This window comes from Lepidochelys kempii, chromosome 2 (genome assembly GCF_965140265.1).
Source record: "Lepidochelys kempii isolate rLepKem1 chromosome 2, rLepKem1.hap2, whole genome shotgun sequence".
In the NCBI taxonomy this organism is placed as follows: domain Eukaryota; kingdom Metazoa; phylum Chordata; order Testudines; family Cheloniidae; genus Lepidochelys; species Lepidochelys kempii.
Genome location: NC_133257.1, coordinates 248,861,340 through 248,883,331, shown reverse-complemented (window position 1 = coordinate 248,883,331; position 21,992 = coordinate 248,861,340). Strand labels below are relative to the sequence as shown.

Genomic DNA, 21,992 nt, shown 5'->3' with positions numbered 1-21,992 from the left:
TATATAACGTCAATTCCCATTATACCTTATGCAGTAGTAGGGATAGGATAATATTGTCAGCACCTTATGGAACATAATCACTTAACAAGAAGATTTCTTAGTCAGTTTAATTGGAGTATGCAGTAACTTATCTTTAATTTTGTTGTACTCCAGTGCTCAGAAATAAAACAAAAAGGACCCACTGTTGTGTGGAAAATCAACTTTCCCTTCTGGTGGTGGAAATAGTGGACTTGAGCTACTTTGAAATACCTAGGCACACTTAAGCAAGTTAATGGTGATGTAATTAAAATTTAATGGTACATACATATTTATAAATGGCTTAATTCCTCAGTTTAAAAATGTCCATTGATAATATGCAAAGTGGCTATTCTGCACCTGAACTCAATTATTCCATCTTTAGCATGTCTTTGTCATTCCTTTTCTAGAGAAGAACCAAAGAAGATACTTGGAAATCAGATGAACTTAAGAAACATCTTAGGGTAAACATCTTCTGTAAATTTATAGAATCAATTTAGCCATTTTCTGGACTGCTTTCTTTAGTAAAATTAATGTGACTAATGTTATATTTTAGGATGCAAAGACACTCCAGTCCTCCCAGCTCAGATTTAATTGGATTTGTAGGAGAATTTCAACAATCTTCTGATACTCAGGAAACAGTTAATGCATATTTTATTTAGTTATACAGAAACTACGCTGCAGGTCACATGTACAATACATGGGCCAGATCATTGATAATAACTGCTTTTTTGTTCAGAGCCTGAATCTTCATTTTTCATGAATGTGCAGAGTGTTAAAACTGATTAGTTCTGTTACACCAATGGAAGTGAATGATAGCCCTGCAGTGGGGATGGCTTAGTGGTCTGTGTACTAGACTTGAAAGGTTTTGATGTTAGCAGGAGTGACTGAGCCCTTTATCCCTATTAGGTAGATATATTAAGTTTTATTCAGTTTACTGTATGAATGCAACTTAAAAAGAAGTTCTTGTCTGCTCTGCGTAAATATGAAAGGTCTAGGCTGAAATCCTGACCCCACTGAAATCAATGGGAGTTTTGCTATGGGCATCAGTGGGACCAGGATTTCATCCCTCGTGACTTTTTAAAAATAGGACTTTAGGTTTTCCCTAAGTTCTTGGCCAAATTGTTTCTTTCCCAGCTCTCGTTATACGGTATGTTCTATGCCTGTTGTCAACTAACTGCCAATCTTCTGCCATAGAGGTGGCTGCATGATGCCCACATATATGTTGTTATAATTTATTATTTAATAATATTATTATTTATTAGTGGTGGTGTGTGATACATTTTCTAAACGAAGAAGGCATGATCACAACGTAAAGATATAGGGCTAAATTTTCAGACTAGCACAAAAAAGTATGCATATTTACATGTGTAATTTGTACACATGAACACCAAGTTGTGCAAGCAGTTCTGTTAAAGTATATGGAAATGATGAGTCATGCATCTGAGTTGCCCTTTGTATATCAATTTATTATGACAATTGCAAGCTTAATTGTAGTAACTGTATGCACAATCCAGGCATGTATACACGTGGGCATTTTCACAAATTTCTGGAAACTGGGTTCCATAAATCACTTATGGATTTTTGGGATAAAATACTATATGAAAATAAATTAGTGAATTTTAATTGTGCATCAGTTTATTTTTACTCTTTTTAGGTATCACAGTCAGATAGTCAATCTGAAGATAAGAAACAGAAGGAAAAGAAACTGCAAAGAGCTATAGAGACTCATGACATGGTTGATTACAAAGGATACATACACAAGGATCAAGACAAGGACAGAGGAAAGGCAAAAGAAAGGACAGGTGAACGAGAGAGATTTAAATCTAGTGAAAGAGACAGGGATAAGCTAAAAGAAAGAGAAAGGGGAAAAGATCATCACAGAGAACAAGAGAGAGAGAAATTTAAGGACAAGGACCAAGGAAAAGATGCAGAGAAGGAAAAACACATTAAAAGAAAAGATAAAGAGAAGGAGAGTGATAAAGAAAGAGACAGAAAATATAGGAGGGATGAGCTGAAGCAAATGCTTATACAGAATAACCTGAAAGCATATGGAGGAAGTGATAAAGAACAACGCAGAAGAAGAGAAAGCAAGGATCAATTGGGTAGGCTGGTTTGCTTTGCTGTGCATATTTTGAAGTATTTCACTTTATAGGTAGAAATGGACTGAAACCAAACTCCTGTCCTTGCAGGGAGCGTAATGTCAGTGGGCACTGGGTGCCTAGCTGCCATGTGTGCATTTGAAAATCGTACTCAATAACCCAGTTTCATTTTCAAGCTCCCAGGTTCTCAGCTGCCTCTTTTCCTTCCCAGTGAGTTACTGAGTATAGTAGTTTTTGGTGATTAATTAATTCTAACATAGTGGGTGACTTATAAGTCCCTGTATGAATACAGAGCTTCTCCTTTGGGTAATTCTGCTATCAGATGCCTGAACTCTGCATGAAATTGTAATGTAATTATAGATGAGCGATAGCAGGCGGTATCGTAGTTCCTACCATCATGCAAGAGGGAATGGAGTCTCTCTCAAGGGCTTCTCTTTAGGCAAAACCCCAGATACAGCCAATCTTGGGGGGGAAATTTAGGCTCAAGTTTATACTGTTTTATTATTTGTTACCAATAAATCTCTCCCACTCCTCCCCCCCAAAGAAGGTGGTAGGTTTGAATTTTATACAATGTGTGTATATATTCCATTGAGAGAAGGGTGGCTACTCTGTCTATTTGCATTAACATTGCTGGATTCAGGGTCCCTGTCACTGAAATGTGGAGTACGTGCCACATACTATCGGTGTAATGTGTCATGTACTACACTGAGGGTTTTTAGTGTAATAAAAAAAAATGTCTTCAGTAATTTTATATATATAATTTTTTTAGAGCAAGCAAACATAAGGGATGAAGTGAAAGAGAGAAGACATACAGAAAGAAAAGTAAAGGAAGGAAAAGTAAGGAAATGTTTCATAATAGCATAAGATAAGGTGAAATGTAATGAATAAATTTGATAAAACTCCAATGCCTGAGTAATCCCAAGAAGTGTATTTATAGCAAGCTTGCATGTAAATTGTTACAAAAAACCAAACAGTATTTGAACATAGTTCTTTAATTGTAATTTAATCTTATTAAAAGGGAAATGTCATCTAACTTTCAACATGAAAACATTTAAATGTTGTTTGTTTTTAACATTTCCATTAATAATCTTTAAGGAGATATGTTGTTCTTGTTTAAACATGTAGCTATCATTTATTTTTGTACAGCATCATCAAACAAATGTATTGCAAAATGTTTAACCTATTATTTATTAATGTACTTATTACTAATTTATTTATTTGGCATTGTAAGTGTAGATGGTGCTTTACCACAGATTATGTGTTAAAAAACAAAGAGCTACATCTCTGCTTGAAGAGTTCATACTCTAAAGGGGAGTATACCATTACAATGAGGTGTATAGTCCCCCAGAGGAAGTATTGGAAGCCCCACTGCCCCATTAGAAACTTCAGTAGACACAACACGTGACAATATATTGTATGGAGAAATCCTATACTGGCAAGGAGATGGACTAGATGACCTAATATGAGTATCCATTCCTGATTTCTAGAATCATAGAATTCTGTTACTTCTAACATTTTAATTAAAAATCTTTGGAGAAGTCTCTAACTTTTTTTGTATTATTTTTCCTTGTTCCAGAAAAGTGAGAGCAAAAATAGTCTTGGCGAGTTTTTAACAAAAAAAGATGAAGAAGGTGGACATAGACACAAGTCACACAGAGATCAAGAACTGAATAAAGACAGAGGGAGGAGTCATAGGGATAAAAGAGAACATGAACATTCAGTTAGGGGAGGAAAAGAGAGACCTTCAAAAGAAAGAAGCCATGAATTGTTTGTAAAGGATGGGGAAGAAAAATATGTGTTAAGGAGACCTAAAGAAGGATCTTCCATTGAAGACGGAGAAAGACAACTGAGCGAGAATAATGAAAAAAGACAGAGGGAAGAAAATGAAAGAAAGAAAAGAGACCTTAAGGTTAGATTTTGTAAAACTTAAAAGTTGTAGTTAACATTTTTCGGATACCTTCTTATTTCATCTAACACCCAGTCTGTCTTGAAAATGCTTTGTTAAAACATAATAAACAAATACTGATTTCTGGTGAAGTGAACATCCAGAGATATGGACTTGGAAGGCAAATATTGAATGAAGCTTTTCCTGAGGGGACAATAAATTTTGATATTTCCTGAAATGTACATACACACAAATGCATTCTGATTGTCTTCTTCATAAATGCAGTCTGGCAGTTTCTTCATTGGGACCCTGAATTTCTTGTTAAAATGCTGAAGAGGAGATTGTTAGATGCCCAGAAAAACAAATTGGCTGGGATTTCCAAAAGAGCCCAAGGGAGTTAGGTACCCAACTCCCATTTAATTTCACTGGTTTTTGGGCACATAAACTCCCTTAGGCTTCTTTGTAAATCCCACCTATTATTAACATGTTATGAGACTTTTGTTGCCTCCAGAGCTGTGATTGTCTTGTGGTGCCATGGGCAGTGGTTGGGGGAGCCCAGGCCCTCTTTCTTTCTGTGTCTGCTCAGGATTTGGGGGAGCTTCTGTCCCAAATGGTGCCTCTGGAATTGGGAATGGGGTAACTGGGCTACTGGTGCCAAGTGCTGGATTCCAAGGGTTATGGGGAGAGTACAGCCCAGTTCCCCAACCTCAGCCCTTCACTACTACTGCTCTAACATCTCCCTGGTGTTTCCAGTGTAGTATGTGATGCTGCTGCTGTTTTGACAGAAATGCAAGCCTAATGTTGGAGTGTTCTGTGATTTTTGGCATGCTGCCAACATTTTTCTGCATGAGTGAAAGAAAATGGCAATTTTTAATCTGATTGGAATGTCATGGGTCAAAAAATCACTTCTGTAGTACAAGGGGATTCCTCCTGCCGAATATCAAAGGCCTGCTGCAAACAGAAGGTGTGAAAGCTTCTCAAAATAAGTTGGAAAACTCCTTGGTAAAGGAGAATGTAAGCAACCTTAATATAGGAATTGCTACCAGCTCCCCGTGTAATTCCGTGTCTTTATTAGTGACATAAGTCAGATGACTGACTATCAGCAAATTTTTCAGGGTTTGTCTAGACTTGGAGATTTGCTGAAATACCTATTCCAGAATATATACACTCTTATGTGGACACTCTTGAGCTATTTCGGTAAATTTGCAAGTGTAGACAAGCCCTTTGTGTACAGAAATTAAGTGATAAATTCCACCCTGGCAGGTGCAGCATGGGAAGCAGAGAGAGTGGCAGAGCCTCTGCTCCAGGGATCCTAAAGTGGTTAGGACAGGATTCCTCAAGAAGAGCCAGAGGCACATGCAGTGTGTACTTTGCTGCTGCTCTGAACAAGAGGACTGTAAGCTTCCATCAAGTATGTACTGATGAAAGCAACATAGGTGCTAACCCATAGCCCGAGTAAGTCAGCCAGATTCCCCTCAGGTTCTTGAGCATTATGAGGTAATTCAGTCCTGCTGGTTGCACAAATGAAAGTTGTTCACAATCCCCTCTCCTCCCTTTGTGCACAAACACAGCATAGTGCAGGATGTTGCCCTTAAGGATCACTTGCAAATGTTCAGCATTTTCAAGAGAAGTTCTCTGTACATGTTTGGCATTTCTTTAATTGATGTTTCAGCTATCTATTTTCTTAGCTTAACATAATTACTTTCTCTTTGAGAGGCCTCATGCAGAGCTTCCTACAAGTAATGGAGCACAGAAATGGATAGCACATGATGACCCATGATTTGTTAATGGAATATAACTGTTTCTCAGCAACCTCTTATATTGCTGCTAATACTTTATTACAAGGTCATATACATTATTTCTCAGAAGATTTCTGACAATGTGAATACTATGAATTAATATGCAAACTCATTAACTTGAGTTTGAATAGAGACTGGGAGTGGCTGGGTCATTACACATATTGAATCTATTTCCCTAAGTTAAGTATCCTCACACCTTCTTGTCAACTGTCAAAATGGGCCATCTTGATTATCAGTACAAAAGTTTTTTTTCTCCTGATGATAATAGCTCATCTTAACTAATTAGCCTCTCACAGTTTGTATGGCAACTTCCAACTTCTCTGTATGTGTGTATATATATATATATCTTCTTACTATATGTTCCATTCTATGCATCCGATGAAGTGGGCTGTAGCCCACAAAAGCTTATGCTCTAATAAATTTGTTAGTCTCTAAGGTGCCACAAGTACTCATGTTCTTTTTGCCGATACAGACTAACACGGCTGCTACTCTGAAACCTGTCACTATGAATTATGCTAGTCTTTCAATTTTTTACAGAAGACTGAACACAAAAAACAAGGAAAGAGCTTAAGAGAAGAAGAAACCAGCCATCATCATGAAAGGTACACTCATATATTTAACGTTATTATATACTGTACGATATATGTTGTTTGTATGAAAGTCACAAAGGAAAGGTACAGTTCACTACCCAAATATTGTTAAGCGCATTGTTGTCACTCAATAATAAATATGTTTTTACTACAGATAATTTACAGTGTGCATCACAATCTTTTGGGAGGCAGTTTGTACATTAAAATTATTACAAAACCTACATATTCTGCCCTAAAAAAGATGATTTGTTAAAAAGCATATTCAGGCTTTCCTTCCTGTTGAATTCTTTTGATTTTTGGTTCAGAGCGGTGAGATGCAAAATATAGGTTAATTTGTTCCTTGTACTTAAATTGTGAGACAGTCCAGGAACCTTCAGAGCCAGACATCTGTTTGTCTGTCATCTGACAGTTTATCACATAGTCATATGGATACTCGGTAAACTGTGAAGCGCACCTTTTATTTTTTCTTTGAATTGTAGATGTCCTTCTTAGCTGCAAGTCTGGCATGGCATTTAAATGATTAATTAGATAGCAATTTCAGGGCTACACATACAGATTTCCAAGGAAAAGGTTCTTGACAAGGAGGGATAAAAGATCTGGGTGATATGCATAAATTATTTCCTTCAGTGATCATGGAGTTTACACTTACATACTAAAGATAGAATATAGTTCTTGTATTCTTTAGTGAATCAGCCATGTCAAATCTCTATACAGCCTTCTGGAATATAACTCTAGACATACTGGCAGGCAGAATTCTCATTGCTGAGTTTTAGCTTACCTCTTTAGTGAAAGACTGGTAGGATTTCCTGACTTCTGAGGGTAGTGAGGTAGTGCATGAGCCTTCACCTGACATCCCTGCAAGGTATAAATGTGGTGCCTAAACATTCTAGTCAGTTTCTCTTGATCTTGGCCAGTTTATCATCCTGGGAGTTTTGCCACCTGTACATCAAAGTTAATGACTGTAACATTGCCAGAGCAGTATTTATATCTATCGGGGTGGCACAAGATGGCCAGCAAACAGCCTGGCTTGCTCTCTACTCTGCCACCCCTATTCTCATAGACAAAATTACTTTAAGAATTGAGGGCGTTCAACACTATAGAGTTATGATCCAGGAATGAAGAAACTTGTTAGAATGTTATTTTCAGAGAAGTAGAATTATAGGCAAGTAATTTTTCTTTCTGACTTTAAATTCTCAAGCCTATGTAACTAAAGGGATTTTTTTCCCCAGGAATGTGGGAATCCATCCCACTTATATTTTATCTCCTCTCTTTCTTCATACCCGTAAGTCTGTTCCATAATATGTCTCAAGAACTGTCCTGTTACTTTGGCTGAAGGGGAGTGGACTTTCTTCATTTGAAATCCATAAACTGTGCATCCAGAATAATTGGAGGGACAGTTAAAGAGCAGCACAAATTATTGCTTTTCTTTCCTTCTTCAGGGGCTGACTGTGGTGCCTCCTCACTTCTATCCCCAAAATGAAGGACCAAGTTTGAATGTAAATCTCTTACCTCCAGCATAAAAGAACATTGCCAGGCTTGGCCCATTTTTGATTTACTGACAATGATGTCAGTAATACTCGGTAAATGTACAGGACTAACTCTTTCTTCTTAACTTTGTCTATAATTACCACTCAAGGATAGCAATAGGACATGTCAGGCAGTATATCTGGGCAGTGTGTGTGCAATTGTTTGCTGATTAATCACTTGGCTCTTGGCTCACATCATCATGGAGGCCTGCAGAAAGAAACTCAGAATACAATGGCTGTTAGGTTTTGTTTGCTGAAGTATTGAAGTTTATTGTAAGGCTTCAGTACTTTTTAATATAAAATAACTGTTTTCCCCCAACACAATATTTTCCTCTGACTTAATGCAGATTCATAGTGATATTCCGTTTATTTCTAGGAGTGCAACAGATAAAGGAAAGAGCATTGAAAGGGAAAAAAAAGAGGACACGAGCCAAAGGGTAAAACTATTTGTTTTGGAGTATTAGAATACAGGGATTTTGTTAGAATTAGTGATATAGTATAGTAGTTACTATATGTAATGCAACTAAAAATTATCACAACACAATGACATGATTAAAGTAGATATGGTAATTTGTATATATATTAAAGATTTCTTAAATAACTTTGATGTTTCAGGATGAAGTATAGGAAAATTGATTTATTCTTTATCAGTGTGCCCCTCTTACAGAGATAGGTGCCTAAGTGCAGGCCGCAGGGAGGTGCTTATTTCTGCTAGTGATACACAACCAGGAATTTGTTTCCTGGAGTTTGTTGGCTTAGGCACCTAAGGTGTTTCTTGTAAGAATGTCAGACAGGTTCCTAACTGAACACAAAACAGCTGGAGGAGGAGAAGGTGAAATTTATCTTATAACATTTAGGTCAGAGGTTAGAGCACTCACCTGGGACCTGGGAGGACCCAGGCTCAATTCCCCCCTCTTCCTGAGGGGGAGAAAGGATTTGAACAGGGATCTCCCACCTTTTAGGAGAGTGCGCTAACCATTGAGCTGTTGGGTAGTCTGATATGGTGCACCCTCAATTTCTCCTGTTGAAGCTACTCCACTGTGGATAAATAATTAAAGAATAAGTGGAGCAGGGGGCTGGACCCTTGGTCTGTCACAGCTCAGATGGGTGTCCTAACCATCAGGCTACAGAGTAATTCTTCCCCTCCCACCCCCTGCCACCTAATGATATGCCCAGAGGCAGAAATTTCGGTGTCAAGGGAACTTTTACCCTCAAAATTTAGGCACCTGCAGAGTTTGGTAGGCACTTTATGGATTGCAGTGGAGCCTAAAATGGGGACTTAAGTACCTATTCCCCAGGCCTAGCTGCTTAACTCTGGGGTGTAGGTTCCTAAGTGTCTTTGTGAATCCCACCTTTACTCAAAATTTTTTCAAAATCTTACACATTTGGGGAAAAAATCCCCCCAAAGGTGGGAGAAGTTTCTAACCATACATTACAAGAAAAACCCATTTACTTATATACAATATAAAAATTCCACTCTTCCTCTAAGCGGTTGTTATAAGCAGAGAAAATGTGATTTTAGCTAAATAGAAAGAAATTAACATCTTATTCTATCTGTCATGAGACCCTCAATGTAATTCATAACTATCCAGTAAAATAGTTGCCACAGGGATGATAAAAAAAAATGAAAGTATGCAAAGAATAGGATCAGGGCTCATGTGGATCAAAATAAATTAGAGGAATTTTCCAGAACGGATACCATAACAGTTATTTACTTATTTTGTTCAAGTTTGTGTACCAGTAACTCACCAAGACAGAACTTTTAACTATTGAGACATTTTTAGCATATTTCAAACAGCAAGATTACAGAGGATAGAATTCTGCAATGTTGAGATTATATCTCGGAAGCATCCAATAAATCTAAAATTCTGTTTTGGAATACTGTGCTGGCATCTACATATGTAGAATTATGGTCCCTACTTTTTGGCAAGTAGATCCTGTTCCAACACCTACTGAAGTCAATGGATAGACTTCCATTGATCAAAGTGTATCTGGTTCAGGCCAGAAGTAAAGAATGATGGTCAAGGATGTATTGTAAACTGATTAAAAAAGAAACATTTATGAACCAGAGCCATTTGTAAGTAATCTACATAATTTTAGTAAGTGGATTTTAATAGAATATTGAATGCAAACCTTTTTTTAATGCAACATTAAGATTACACTGTTTATTTTTTTAAAAGTCAGGTCATAAAACATTGAGGAAAGTATAAAGCTAAAGGTTCCTTCAGGAGTGTAAATGTTCTCACCTGGCACTTATGTAGTATTTTGTGAGATACACTTGACAAACAATAGAAATAGAACATATGTACAGTGTGGACAAGCCAATGTTGCTGTAGGTACTGTGGCCTTGAAGCTTGGATCTGATCAAACTGTGCTTGGTGCAGGATCTCTGGTCTCCTCCAATACTGGCTCCATGATGCCTGACTTGGTTCCAGATGTAACTTAGTGTGGCCTCATGGTTGCATTAAACTATACCAGTTGGTAATAAAGCCCAAGAGGCCAGGCAGGAATAGGAACTTTTTTGAGTATGTATCAGTGTAGAACTCACTCTAGGTGCATATGTGCTTCATGTATACCAGATCAGAGTCTTTTGAATAGCAGTGTCAGTCAGGGCTCTGGATGTGCCCTGTGTCTCCTCATGCTCCTATGCAAAGGCATAGAGGGTGGAGTGAACGCAGCCCTCCCACAGTTCCCTCTTGCCATCTGTGGCAGTGAGGTGGAGCCTGGCAAGTACCTGACCCACTGGTCTGTACCTCTGGCTGGAATTCTGAGTCCTCAGAAACTTGGGCTTCGAATTGTGAGGGAACTGAGGGAAGGTTGTGGCCACCCGCCCTTTATCCCACCATATGAAAGCATGACAAGGCACAGGGCATGAGCATGGCCCCAACAGGCACTGCTATTCACAAGACTCCAATCTCACATACAGTAGGCACACGTGCCCCTAAAGTGGAATCCATGCCGACTGCAACATTTAGAAGAACCACATATACTGTAGGGTAAGTAATTTATTTTTCTGGTCTTTTCCTTTGCCTCATGGAAAAGCAAGACATTACATACACAAAAATTGTGTTACTGTGCAGTCTTAACTTTACAGTAAGTACTCAGCAGTGAAAGATTAAGGCTGTAGTGTTAAGCTTAACACTGCCCCCTTGTGTGAGTGCATTATTACAGTTTTAAAATTTGTGATCACATACCTTTTGTCATTTTCTTTCAAGCTTTGTTTTCATAAACATTTTTATTTTTAGTTACTCCAAGCTAGGTTGTACCCTTAGACACAGCTTTGTGGGAGGAGAGGTGCATAATATACACTGCCCTAGGAACAGTCTTGGGAGGAATTTTGACTTAGCATCATGATTCCCCCCAAATTCTTCTTAGGCTTGGTCTAGAGCTTACTTCAGTATAATGTAAGTCACTCTGGGGTATGAATAATCCACACCCCTGAGTGACGTAAATTATACCGACCTAAGCACCAGTATAGACAGCACTATGTTGGCAGGAAAGTTTCTCTTGCTGACATAGCTACCACCTCTTGCAGAGGTGGATTTTTTATGAGAACGGCAGAGCTCTCTCCTGTTGGCATAGAGAGTCTTCACCAGACACGCTACTGCGGCTCAGCTGCATCAGGGCAGCTGTGCCACTGTAGCACTTCTAGTGTAGACTAGCTGTTACTCTGTGTGTGTGTGTGTGTGTGTGTAAGGTAATTATTAGCAGCTCTTAAATGAGTGTAGCTTTCTTTCCTTCATTTTCCGAGCCACTACCTTTGGGCAGTGTGAGTGTGTTCCCACACCTGTTTGCTCTCTGGAGAAGCAGCTGGTGTGCAGCCCCCTACTGCACAGATGTATCGGACCCAAAATCCAGACATCTTTAACAAAGCTGTAAAGGGGGCGGGGTTGGAATCTTACTACCGCTTATTACTCTGGATGGCTGTATTAGGTTTGACTCAGCCAGCCTTTCATGTCTATAAAATACATTGAAGATTGCAAGCATGATATAATGCTTAGTGTTAAGAATTATTAATACTAATATATTTACAATCGGTTCTTTCAGTTACTTAGTTCAGGGCCACATTTCATTTCTTTTCTCTTATTGTTTTTATATTTTGATTCATTAGCAACACCAAGGTGAACATGTGTCAGCATGGAAACCTATGCAGAGGCAAAAAAGTGAGGAAGAACTTGTAAGCACAATTGATATTTTTTATTTTCTCTTGATTTCTTGAGAGCATGGAAATATCAAATAGCCTTCCTTGTGAGTTAAATTCCATTTTTTGTTGTTTTTTTCAATACAATTCTGCATAGTATTTTTATGCAGTTTAATTAGTATGAGATTTTCAAAAACTGGCACAGCTATAGAGAGACCTAGGTTTTTGTTGCACTAAAAATACCTGATCCTACCCACTAACTTGTAGGCCACTGATGTGAATTATCAAAAGTGCTGGTGTTGTACATTTTTTCACAAATGCACAATTTTATTGTTTTGAAATCTTTTAAAATCCCTTTCATTCTGATAGTAAAAGTTATGAATAAATAAAACAGAATAGCAAGGGGGGGAGCATAGCTATAAAAAATTAATAAATTGGTCGCTCATTGCTTTTTTTAAAAGCAGACACGGGTATTTAGAGAAATGGTGGCTTTTGGAGGGCAATGGGTTAAGGACAGCAGGCACAGCTACTTCTTGTCAGTCATTTTAGTAAGAATAAACTATTCTCTCAGTAAATTCAGTATTGCTTTTAGCTGATATTGTAATGTTGTTAGATTAAGTTATTATCAAATGAAGATTTGTTGTTTGCCCACTAATCTGTGGCTCTCTTTTTCCTAGTTCAAATTTACAATTGGATTACTTTATTACTAATCAGCTTTGAACCCCATTATAATTAACATAGTGTATAAGGAATGTTCCGGTCTAGTTCTCTGAGAAATAAGGCAGTTTTATTCTGTTGTTATACCAATATAAAAGCTACAGTAACTTTGTGTGGGGCTTTGTTGAAACCAGCACATTTAATCTCCCCCCAAACAATCATAAGAAAAGAAGCTGTTATTCATAGAATGTGATTCAGTTGTGGTTTGTTTGTGTTGTTGTTATTGTAAATCAATCATCACCGCCTGTTACTACATATTTCTGTAATTCCATTTATGATCTGACTTCGTAGTAATTAGTTTTATAAATATATTTTTCAATTTCATTAGAGAACATAACAATTAAGCCATTCACTATTTATGTTCTGGCAAATAAAAGATCAGTGTATTGTAAAGTTTTATATAATGGCTTAATTTATTATACTGTTATATTTCCCCTTCTAGGAAACCAGTGATAACTATTTGACAAATTATGAAGATGATTTTGAAGTATGTATAAGTTTATTCCTTTTGTAATCATTCATAAGTGTATCTTGTTGTTTGCTGTAATAACAAATATAACATGGTTTGTGTTTTATGCTTTTACTTTTTTGGTAACATTGTGGCCCTTTCAGACTTCTTGCCAGGCTTTTATCTTAATCAAGTCAAATTTCTGTGTCTGGGGGTAGGGAGAAAACAGGAGGGGCAACTTTGACTTTCCATTCAGAGTCTTCAAAGGATCATCATTCTGTCTTACTAGATTTCAGGTATTCAAACCTTTTTGAGTAAAAGTCTTGAATTTTGGCCTACTCACTTGTTACGGACTGCTGATTATAAGAAAAACTTAAATTCGACATGTATGTCTGACATGTCAGTAGGTCACCAAAATGTGTTCAGTGTAGCAATTTACAAAAATTATATTAATTTTTTTTATTGGACTTGCAGTTTGGTTTGAAGAATAAAATAAGGTTACCAGCTCTATTTACCAGAATTTAGCCAAGAAAGTTGTGTAAAGTAAAAAAGTGTACCTCAAGGACCTTTATTACTAGCTATGTCCAACCAAATTGTGGACTGTGGTCATCTAGGGTCTGTGTGTGAAATCTTGGCCCCATTGATTTCTGTCAAAACCATAATTTCAAGTTGTGTGTATATATGGTATATCTCCTTTGATTTCAGTGGGACAACTCTTGTGCTTGAAGTTAAATATGGGCCTAAGTCTTTGCAGGTTTGGGAATCTAGATTATTTTTTTTAAATGATGGCTGTTAGGAAGTGTTTAAAAAGTTTGGATTATCACAGTCCTAGCATATATAGATTAGTGGGAAAAGAGAAGATGAGGTGAAAGATGCAAAATAAGTACATTTTATTCATTGGTTGCAGAAATAGATATATTTATTCCATCATTAATATGACCATTTTATGCCATATTGTTATAGACTACATAATGGTGTGTGCTGGTATAAAGGTTTTATTGGCACGAGTTGGGGATGACTACTCATAGGTGCAAAGCCACAAAGAGTTATGCATCTCAGCTTAAACAAATGTCCATAAAACAGTTACAGCACCACACACCAGCACATACATTGTTATGATACGCACTTTAAAAGATTTAAAAAAAAAAAGGTACTGTTTTTCTGTTCCAAGACACTGGGTATGGCTAATCCAGATAAGCTTATCACAGCATTTAAGAGAACGTAATTTATTTAAATCAAAGAATTATTTTTTAAAATTACTCCTGATCAGAGGATTTATGGCCATTTTCATGCATCATTGCTCTTGAACTCTTTTTGCTCTTCATTGTATTGAGCTGTAGGATTTTTTTTTTAAATGCATCTTTAAAAAAAGACAAAAAGTATTTTGACACAGGCACCAGTAGTATGATTTAAATTTTTTGATTTCATTTCTGTTTAACATTTATTAAAAGTAGTGTTATTTTTAAAGGATTATGTAGATGATTTTGATGACGATGATGATGAAGACAATGATAGTGAGGCTAGAGACTCAGAAGAAAGACTAAGAGAGATCTCTGTTTCCAAAAAATCAGAAATAGAAGAAATTCAAAGAGCAATTAATGCAGAAAATGAGAGGATTGGTACCTTACTACCAAAGCAAATTCAAAAAGAACATGAAAAGGAACCAAACATAGGTATGTGATTGAGCTCATCTTCTAAGTGTTGTTTTTAAATGCATTGCAGCTTTTGTGCAAACAAGATACTTCTGCTTGCTCTAAAGATCTCCATTAAAGGCAAAAAACTAGTATTCTGAGTAAATCACTTAGCTTTGTGGCTAAGCAGCATAACTTTAAAATAGCTAACCAAAACTTCAGAGATATTACTAATGAATTCAAATGTGAAGTATAAAGGCCGAGACTTAATAACCCTGTTCCCTCATTTGGAGGGCTGGGAGAGCTGCAGATCATGTTTCAGCTTCCTATGATGTCGCCCTCCCAGTCTTTCAAAGGTCTTAACAAGTCCTCCAACAGAAGAAGAGAAGTCAGGACCTGATATTTTTTATGTTAAAAACAAGAGGAAAAAAAAATATTTTACTGGTGGAAAAAATAACCAAAATATAAAAGAACACAAACACGATTTTTTATTTTTGGTTTATAATTCATCTTTAAAGTATAGTTTTGCTGTGAAAAGTGACTATGTAAAATGACAACCTCTTCCTCGACAGATCTGCTTAGTTTATTGACTATGTCCGCCATAAGGCCCCGATTCACCTTCACACAGTCTAACCATGCAGATCACAATGCTGGATTGGGTCTATAAGAAGCGCTTTTATTATTTTTTACTCCTCTTGGTACTTCAGGGCAAATACAGCTATGGAAGAGTGACTGAGTTTCTCTCTAGATAATGCAACATCAACTGCATTTTTAACTAAAATCTGATTACAGAATCAGATTACAGGTTGAGTAAGTAGTAATTTGGCAGTTAGAAAAATCATCTTCTTATGTGTAAACTGAGCAGATTTGATCTAATTATTAAAAGGCAATAAATGTGGAAATATGGGTCCTAATTTTTAGTGCAGACACAGCTTAAAAGAGGGCAGGTTTTGTGAGAGCCTTCTGTATAAGAGTCAGTATATTGCAGTGCAGATTTCCTATATTTCTTGCAGAAGCTCACCATTCCTGCGTCAGCTTTTAATGTATGCTCTTGTATAGATCAGATTTGTAAGTTCCCTTATAATACTTGCTGCACAAATTTTGATTTATTGTAAATTGTACAGTATTCTGTGTATTTTGACAAATCATTCTGATTTAATGTAAACTACAGATCACTATAGCAGTGATACTTAGCACTCCTATAGCATCTTACATTTTAAAAGCACTATACAAACATTATCTAACAAATCTTAGCAATCTTCTTCTAAGATAGCTAAATATTGTCGACTCTGACATTGATTCAGACACGGAAGTCAATTGACTTTTCAAAGCCCACATAGTGAGTCATTGGCAGAGCTGGAACTAAAATTTAAGAGTTCATGGATTCTAGCTCTTTAGTTGGTTCATTGACTAGACTGGCTTTAGAGCAGCAGGTTTCAGCTTGTGCCTTATGTCCCCAAAGGGCTACAATGTCTCCTCTCAACCAGTGATTCCGCCTCAGCTGTAGAGGCCAACCTCCTATTGGGAAGTGGTTTATACCACCTTCTGCCAGCTTGGGTGAATCTGACCTAATAATCACTATTTGAACAGGGCCATCTTAAAGGCAGAGTATTGTCGCTGATCCTTGAACTCTTAATGTACATTGGGGAATTCTTCATGGTGAAAAGAAGGGACAGTTTTAAGAGAAATGAAAATCTGAATAGTAAAGGACCAGCAGTAAAGGAAAAAAGATTAGTTGCTTTATATTTGATAAAGTTTTGATACCCAGTGCACCACTCCTTTTCCTGCAAATATATCCTTACCTGCATAATTAATCTTTAGCATCTGCACATCATAACACATTTTGTTGATTGCTATAACTCCAGTTATCTGACATTTTAATGTTTTATTAGTTTCACTCACAAAATTTTGTAATATCATACAGAAAGGCAAGATTCTCCTGCCAGAGGATCTCTTTGTGGAATGTTCATGGATTTTGAAACAGCAAACCAGCGGCAAAGTAACCGAAATATGGCCAGTAAACAGAAGTAAGCAGCATTAAAAATTCACTGCATGTAGCTGTTTAGGCAGCTCACCATCTAAAATGTAAATTCTTTTCATAATGTTTGAAATACTCTTAGTAATATTTTATATGCAACAGGGTTGATTTGATTTAAATCATGATTTAAATCACTAGTCCGGAAGACTCGATTTAATTATGGCTTTCTACATAAAAGTGCATTCTTGTTGGTTGTTATAAACATATTCTTCACAACTCAGAGATAGATGTAGGTTTCATTTTTAGTAGGTATACACTATACATTTGTAAACAATTCTTTATTTTGAAAACTTTTCAGATTAGTTTTACAGCTATATCAGAAAATGAATGATTGGTTATTTCATTTACCAAAGGTAATTGAAGCAGATATTTATGAAGTCATTGGGAGGTGAACTATCTCCAATTCAACAGGTTAATCATTAATATTTGGAGGATTTTCTTGCCATGCTGTATTAGGAGGAGAACATCACCAGAGAGACATTTAAATTGTTTTATTTAACTAAAACAACGACATTAAGTATTCTGGATTTTTTTCTTCAACAGCAAACATATAATATTTTAACAAAACAAGCATATGTCCCTCTCTTCTCACATTTATCTCCAGCCTTCTTCTCCTTGTCCAGATCTATTCCACCCCCAACAATCTTCTATTCATTGTACTTCTTGAAACTTTGCACTTTTAGAGAGAGGTAAGGGATTGACTCTGTGTACACAAATTTGCAGAGGTACTATAGAGTTGAGGTCTCTTATTTCTCACCTCTCTATATATTATTTATTTATTTATTTATTTTAAAACATTTTTGCTGTTAATAATCATGTTACCTCTGGAGATGCAAATCCACAGTTTGAGAACTGCAAAACTAAGCATCTCTGATGGTGTCGTCTAGTCTGAGAACTGATTCCCATTGTGTATATAGAAAGATTAACCTAAATAATCCATACCGAAGCCTGTGGAACCCCATGAGATTGGGTGCCTAATCCATAAACTATTGGAACTCATTTACAAAACTTTTCTTAAACATTCCATGAATATATTGTCTCATGCTATAGAATTAGAATTTATAATCCCTATTCCTTGATGAGATATCTTTGAGCTATAATGTATCTTAATTAAAACTATCTTTAGATAGGCTTTTCCTCAAAAATCTTTAGATAGGCTTTTCCTGATTTTATCATAAAAATCCGATTTAAATTAAAAAAATCCGATTTTTAATTGAAAAAAAACATTGATTTTTATCCATCCTGATATATAATTACTTTATATATAAATAATATTTTATATAATATTTTATTTTACATGTGATGGATTGCTTTATCAACTTCAGTTATTTGGTTTAAATTAAATCCCTTTTGTATGCTTTGTTTTATATTAAAGAAATATTAAAATAATTTCTTTGAGTAAGTGTAACAAAGAACAATCAATTCTGTTCTATAGAATCTAAATAGTGTGGGTTTGTCTATACAGTCCGCAGCAGAGAGCTTCTCAGACAGGGTCAACAAATTCGGAATTGCACTGCTGCACTAAATATACCTGTGTGGACGTTGCGGGTCAGGATGGAACTCAGGCTCTGAAGCATAGGGAGGGGCATGGGCTTCAGAGCCTAAGCGCTAGCCAGGCTGGGAGTCTTGCTGTCACAGCTTGTGTAGATTACCCTGTGTGTACACAGAAAAAATTGTGAATATCATTAACATATTTGGCATGGCTTTAGGAGTACTTCCCACCATCCTAACTATTTGAAGAACGTAAAGTGCATCTGTTATATCACAGGAAGCGTAGTTTTTCATAGCTTTTCAGTAAGGTCTGTAACTTAACTTGTCACTTTGAATAGTTGGACACAAACACTCCCTAGGCTATAAAAAGCTTGGGTTTATGTATACCTGTAATTAGTAGTATAAGTTTCCCTAGATTTGCAGTCAGGTCTTGGAAGTCATATATGATCTTTACCTTAATGTCACAATAAACTAGATTCCTAATGTTGCCATTCCTTGTATGAGTATCTACACGGATAAACATTTTAATATCAATGGGCATTGATCTGGGACTCCATGCATTTGTTTGGAGGGGTGAATAGATTGCTAGATCTGTAGTACATTATTGTGTAATGCCATTTTCCTCTAAATTGCCATGGGTTCATATAGATTTTGCATCTTAACTCTTTTTCTGTTTTGTAATTCATTGTAAAGGAAGCGCAGTTCAGAACTGCTCCGACTAATTGACCTGGATTTCTCAGTCAGTTTTTCTTTACTGGATTTGCCTCCAGTGAATGAATATGACATGTACATCAGGAACTTTGGGAAAACAAACACTAAACAGGCAAGTACCTGACTTTTAAGACAATATAAATCCTGAAAACTGAGATTCTTATCCTGAAAAATTATTTTCCTTCCATTGGTTACATTAGCTAGGAGGGTGGTAAATGTCAACACTTTAATTACTTTTGACAAGAGAAAAACCATGTCAGGAATGAGCCTAAACAGTCAGTAGCGCTGTAGTTTTTAGAGGAATTTGTATATGAAGTGGGAGGATAGTGGGAAAAAAAGTACAATGGCAACAGGAAGCAAGGCAATACATAATACATTCATAAACATTTTTAGATGACTAGTGCTTATTAACATAAAGGACAGCTGCAAAACCACAGGAGTCCTCAGAATATTTGCAAGAGATTCAATATTTATCCTGAACTAAGTGTGTCAAAGCATTAAAATAGTTTGTCTGTTCTGTGTCTTCTGGAATGTTGTTGGTAGATGTGTTCAAAGATTTGATTTTAAACATGAATAATTAAAAATACATTAAAAGAAAAGGAGTACTAGTGGCACCTTAGAGACTAACCAATTTATTTGAGCATAAGCTTTCGTGAGCTACAGCTCACTTCATCGGATGCATTCCATGTATCTCACGAAAGCTTATGCTCAAATAAATTGGTTAGTCTCTAAGGTGCCACAAGTACTCCTTTTCTTTTTGCGAATACAGACTAACATGGCTGCTACTCTGAAACCTAAAAATACATTTACTCTCAATTTAATATGTAGCACATTATGTGTATGTATTTAGAAACTAACTGACAAACAGAAGACAGTAATACTGAATTTAATAGTTTTTAAAAATTACTGTTCAAGTTAAGTTTTAGCTATTTGGTGGCAGCAAGAAAGTGCTCAGAGTTGGCATCGTCATGTTCATAATTTTAACTTCGTATTTAGGCATATGTTCAGAGCAATGAGGATAATCTTGAGAGAGACGTTCAAACAGATGAAATAGAGACTCTAGAAAAATGGACACAACATCCAGGAGACAGTATCCTTGTATCTGGAGGTGAGTAACCCTTTGCTTTTGTTTATTTAGGGCCTTAAATGCTTAAACTTCCTCTCCTTCTTTTTCATTGCTGCTGTTAGATCATGAAATGAGACAGACTGCTTTATTTATTTATGTATTGATTGATTGATTGATCCCTGCTTCTGCTGGAAAGAGAAGTATTCCCCCAGCAGCGTCTCCAAACTCAGCATTGTTGCTGCTGAAGAGAAGTTGGCTGCTATCATCCCTTCTCTTTCTCAAATGTTTCATAGAACATGGAACTTCCTTGGTAGCTGATTTTGTATGTTGGTGCCTGTTTGTAACCTCATGTCTTTTTACAGGTCCCAGAAGCAGCAATGATGTGTCTATAGATATTGCTGTAACACCTAAGATTGATTCACAGAGATTAACAAACTTCCTCCGGTCTGCTTGTCAGGTACGTTTCTACCTCAGTGAATGTGCATATATAAAATGTGGGAGAGATGGATCACTTAAAACGCCTGTCCTTTCTAGGTACCCTTGAATAATATTAATTACGGGTGAGATTCAACCCTGTGCAGAGGGTTAGAAAAAAGTTGATCAACAGCTATTAAACTCATCAAAATAGTTTTGAAAGTTGCCGATAGCAAAGTTGAAATAGAAGAATGGTCTTTTTTATTTCTATAAATGTAATTAATTATGTTTGAAAGGTGATTGCTGTTTTGCTTGAGGAAGATCGAGTTGCAACACAACCCAGGTGGAACCTAAGATCTCGACAAACCAGTCTGTCTATTAGTGATAGCTGCTTCCAGTTAAATACTAATCTACCTTTTCTCCATGGTAAGAGAACTTTATTGCACACCTTTTAGTGAACAAATAGAACTCCTCTTCTTTACATGAAGTGCCAGCATTTGTGCTTGATTGATCTGTGGAGAGCACATGTCAGGATGTAAAGGTGCGGTAAAGCTCACTTTTGCATTCCTCTGATCCTGCTGTAATTCTATGTAGAGCAGTTCCCTATATGCTTGTTTAGAGGACTGCGGCTACAAATGACCACAAGAGGCCAAAAATGCAGCCAAGAGTCACACCTTCTTTTCTTTAATATACTGGCTTTCTGTCTCTGAAAGATCACCCTTGCATGGAGTGATCCTCCTCAGGTTAGTTATGTTGGGGTTAGAGCTCAATTAACTTTGACTACGTGGGGCAAAATAACCATGTTGCACTGCTAAAATATGGCTTGATATGTTTAGAACACAACACACTTGGAAGACAGTGTATTACCCTAAAGCTGTGTCTTTCTCCATGCAAACTACAAAAATTTAAATGAAAAAACTAAAACTGTCATAACTGGGTGAAGGAAAGACCTACTGCAACATGAAATGTTGCATTTTCTAACAGATATGCCAGAAAAATGAATCTTGTTCTGACAAATGCCTATGTTTCTACATCCTGCACCCTCCCCTCTATTGCCCATTCTCTGGTTGAGATGTTAGTGTCTCTTCCACCATGTACCATAGTCATTTAATGAGAATGCCAGGGCTTGGTTGTGCTCAAAATAATAGTTCTGCAGATTCTTTGCCTCCAGGCAGCTGAGCAGAGCAGTGGCTCAGTTTTCTCTCCATTCCTGTTCACTTTCCTCGTTTAAAGCCAGTTTTGGGACAGGAGAGAACAGTTTTCTTTCCCTCTCCCTATGCCCTCTTCTTTCATGCTCTGGCAGAAAATGCACTCTGCCAGCAATATTAAAATTTTCTTTGAAATTACTTGTTAATTTCTTAGGTTGTGGCTGTGGCAACTAATTATTCTCTCTCATGTTCAACAAGTTTTCCTTTTTT

At 36.7% G+C, this 21,992-nt stretch overlaps 1 protein-coding gene across 8 annotated transcripts in view; it reads left to right on the top strand.

Annotated features, from left to right (window-relative positions):
- Positions 1 to 21,992, top strand: part of DYNC2I1 (dynein 2 intermediate chain 1) — a 52,741-nt gene that overhangs the window by 12,936 nt on the left and 17,813 nt on the right. The window contains exons 2-16 of one of the 8 annotated variants that reach the window (XM_073334527.1): positions 426 to 479; positions 1,673 to 1,820; positions 2,887 to 2,954; positions 3,694 to 4,026; positions 6,339 to 6,403; positions 8,294 to 8,354; positions 12,029 to 12,094; positions 13,218 to 13,262; positions 13,442 to 13,519; positions 14,692 to 14,896; positions 16,779 to 16,881; positions 19,077 to 19,206; positions 20,091 to 20,202; positions 20,523 to 20,617; positions 20,871 to 21,000. In XM_073334527.1, the coding sequence (XP_073190628.1) occupies positions 426 to 479; positions 1,673 to 1,820; positions 2,887 to 2,954; positions 3,694 to 4,026; positions 6,339 to 6,403; positions 8,294 to 8,354; positions 12,029 to 12,094; positions 13,218 to 13,262; positions 13,442 to 13,519; positions 14,692 to 14,896; positions 16,779 to 16,881; positions 19,077 to 19,206; positions 20,091 to 20,202; positions 20,523 to 20,617; positions 20,871 to 21,000 (1,693 nt within the window). Of the gene's footprint in view, positions 1 to 425; positions 480 to 1,672; positions 2,121 to 2,886; positions 2,955 to 3,693; positions 4,027 to 5,265; positions 5,414 to 6,338; positions 6,404 to 8,293; positions 8,355 to 12,028; positions 12,095 to 13,217; positions 13,263 to 13,441; positions 13,520 to 14,691; positions 14,897 to 16,778; positions 16,882 to 19,076; positions 19,207 to 20,090; positions 20,203 to 20,522; positions 20,618 to 20,870; positions 21,001 to 21,992 lie in introns of those variants that run through there. The other 7 variants (XM_073334523.1, XM_073334524.1, XM_073334525.1 and 4 more) reach the window with 7 other exon arrangements.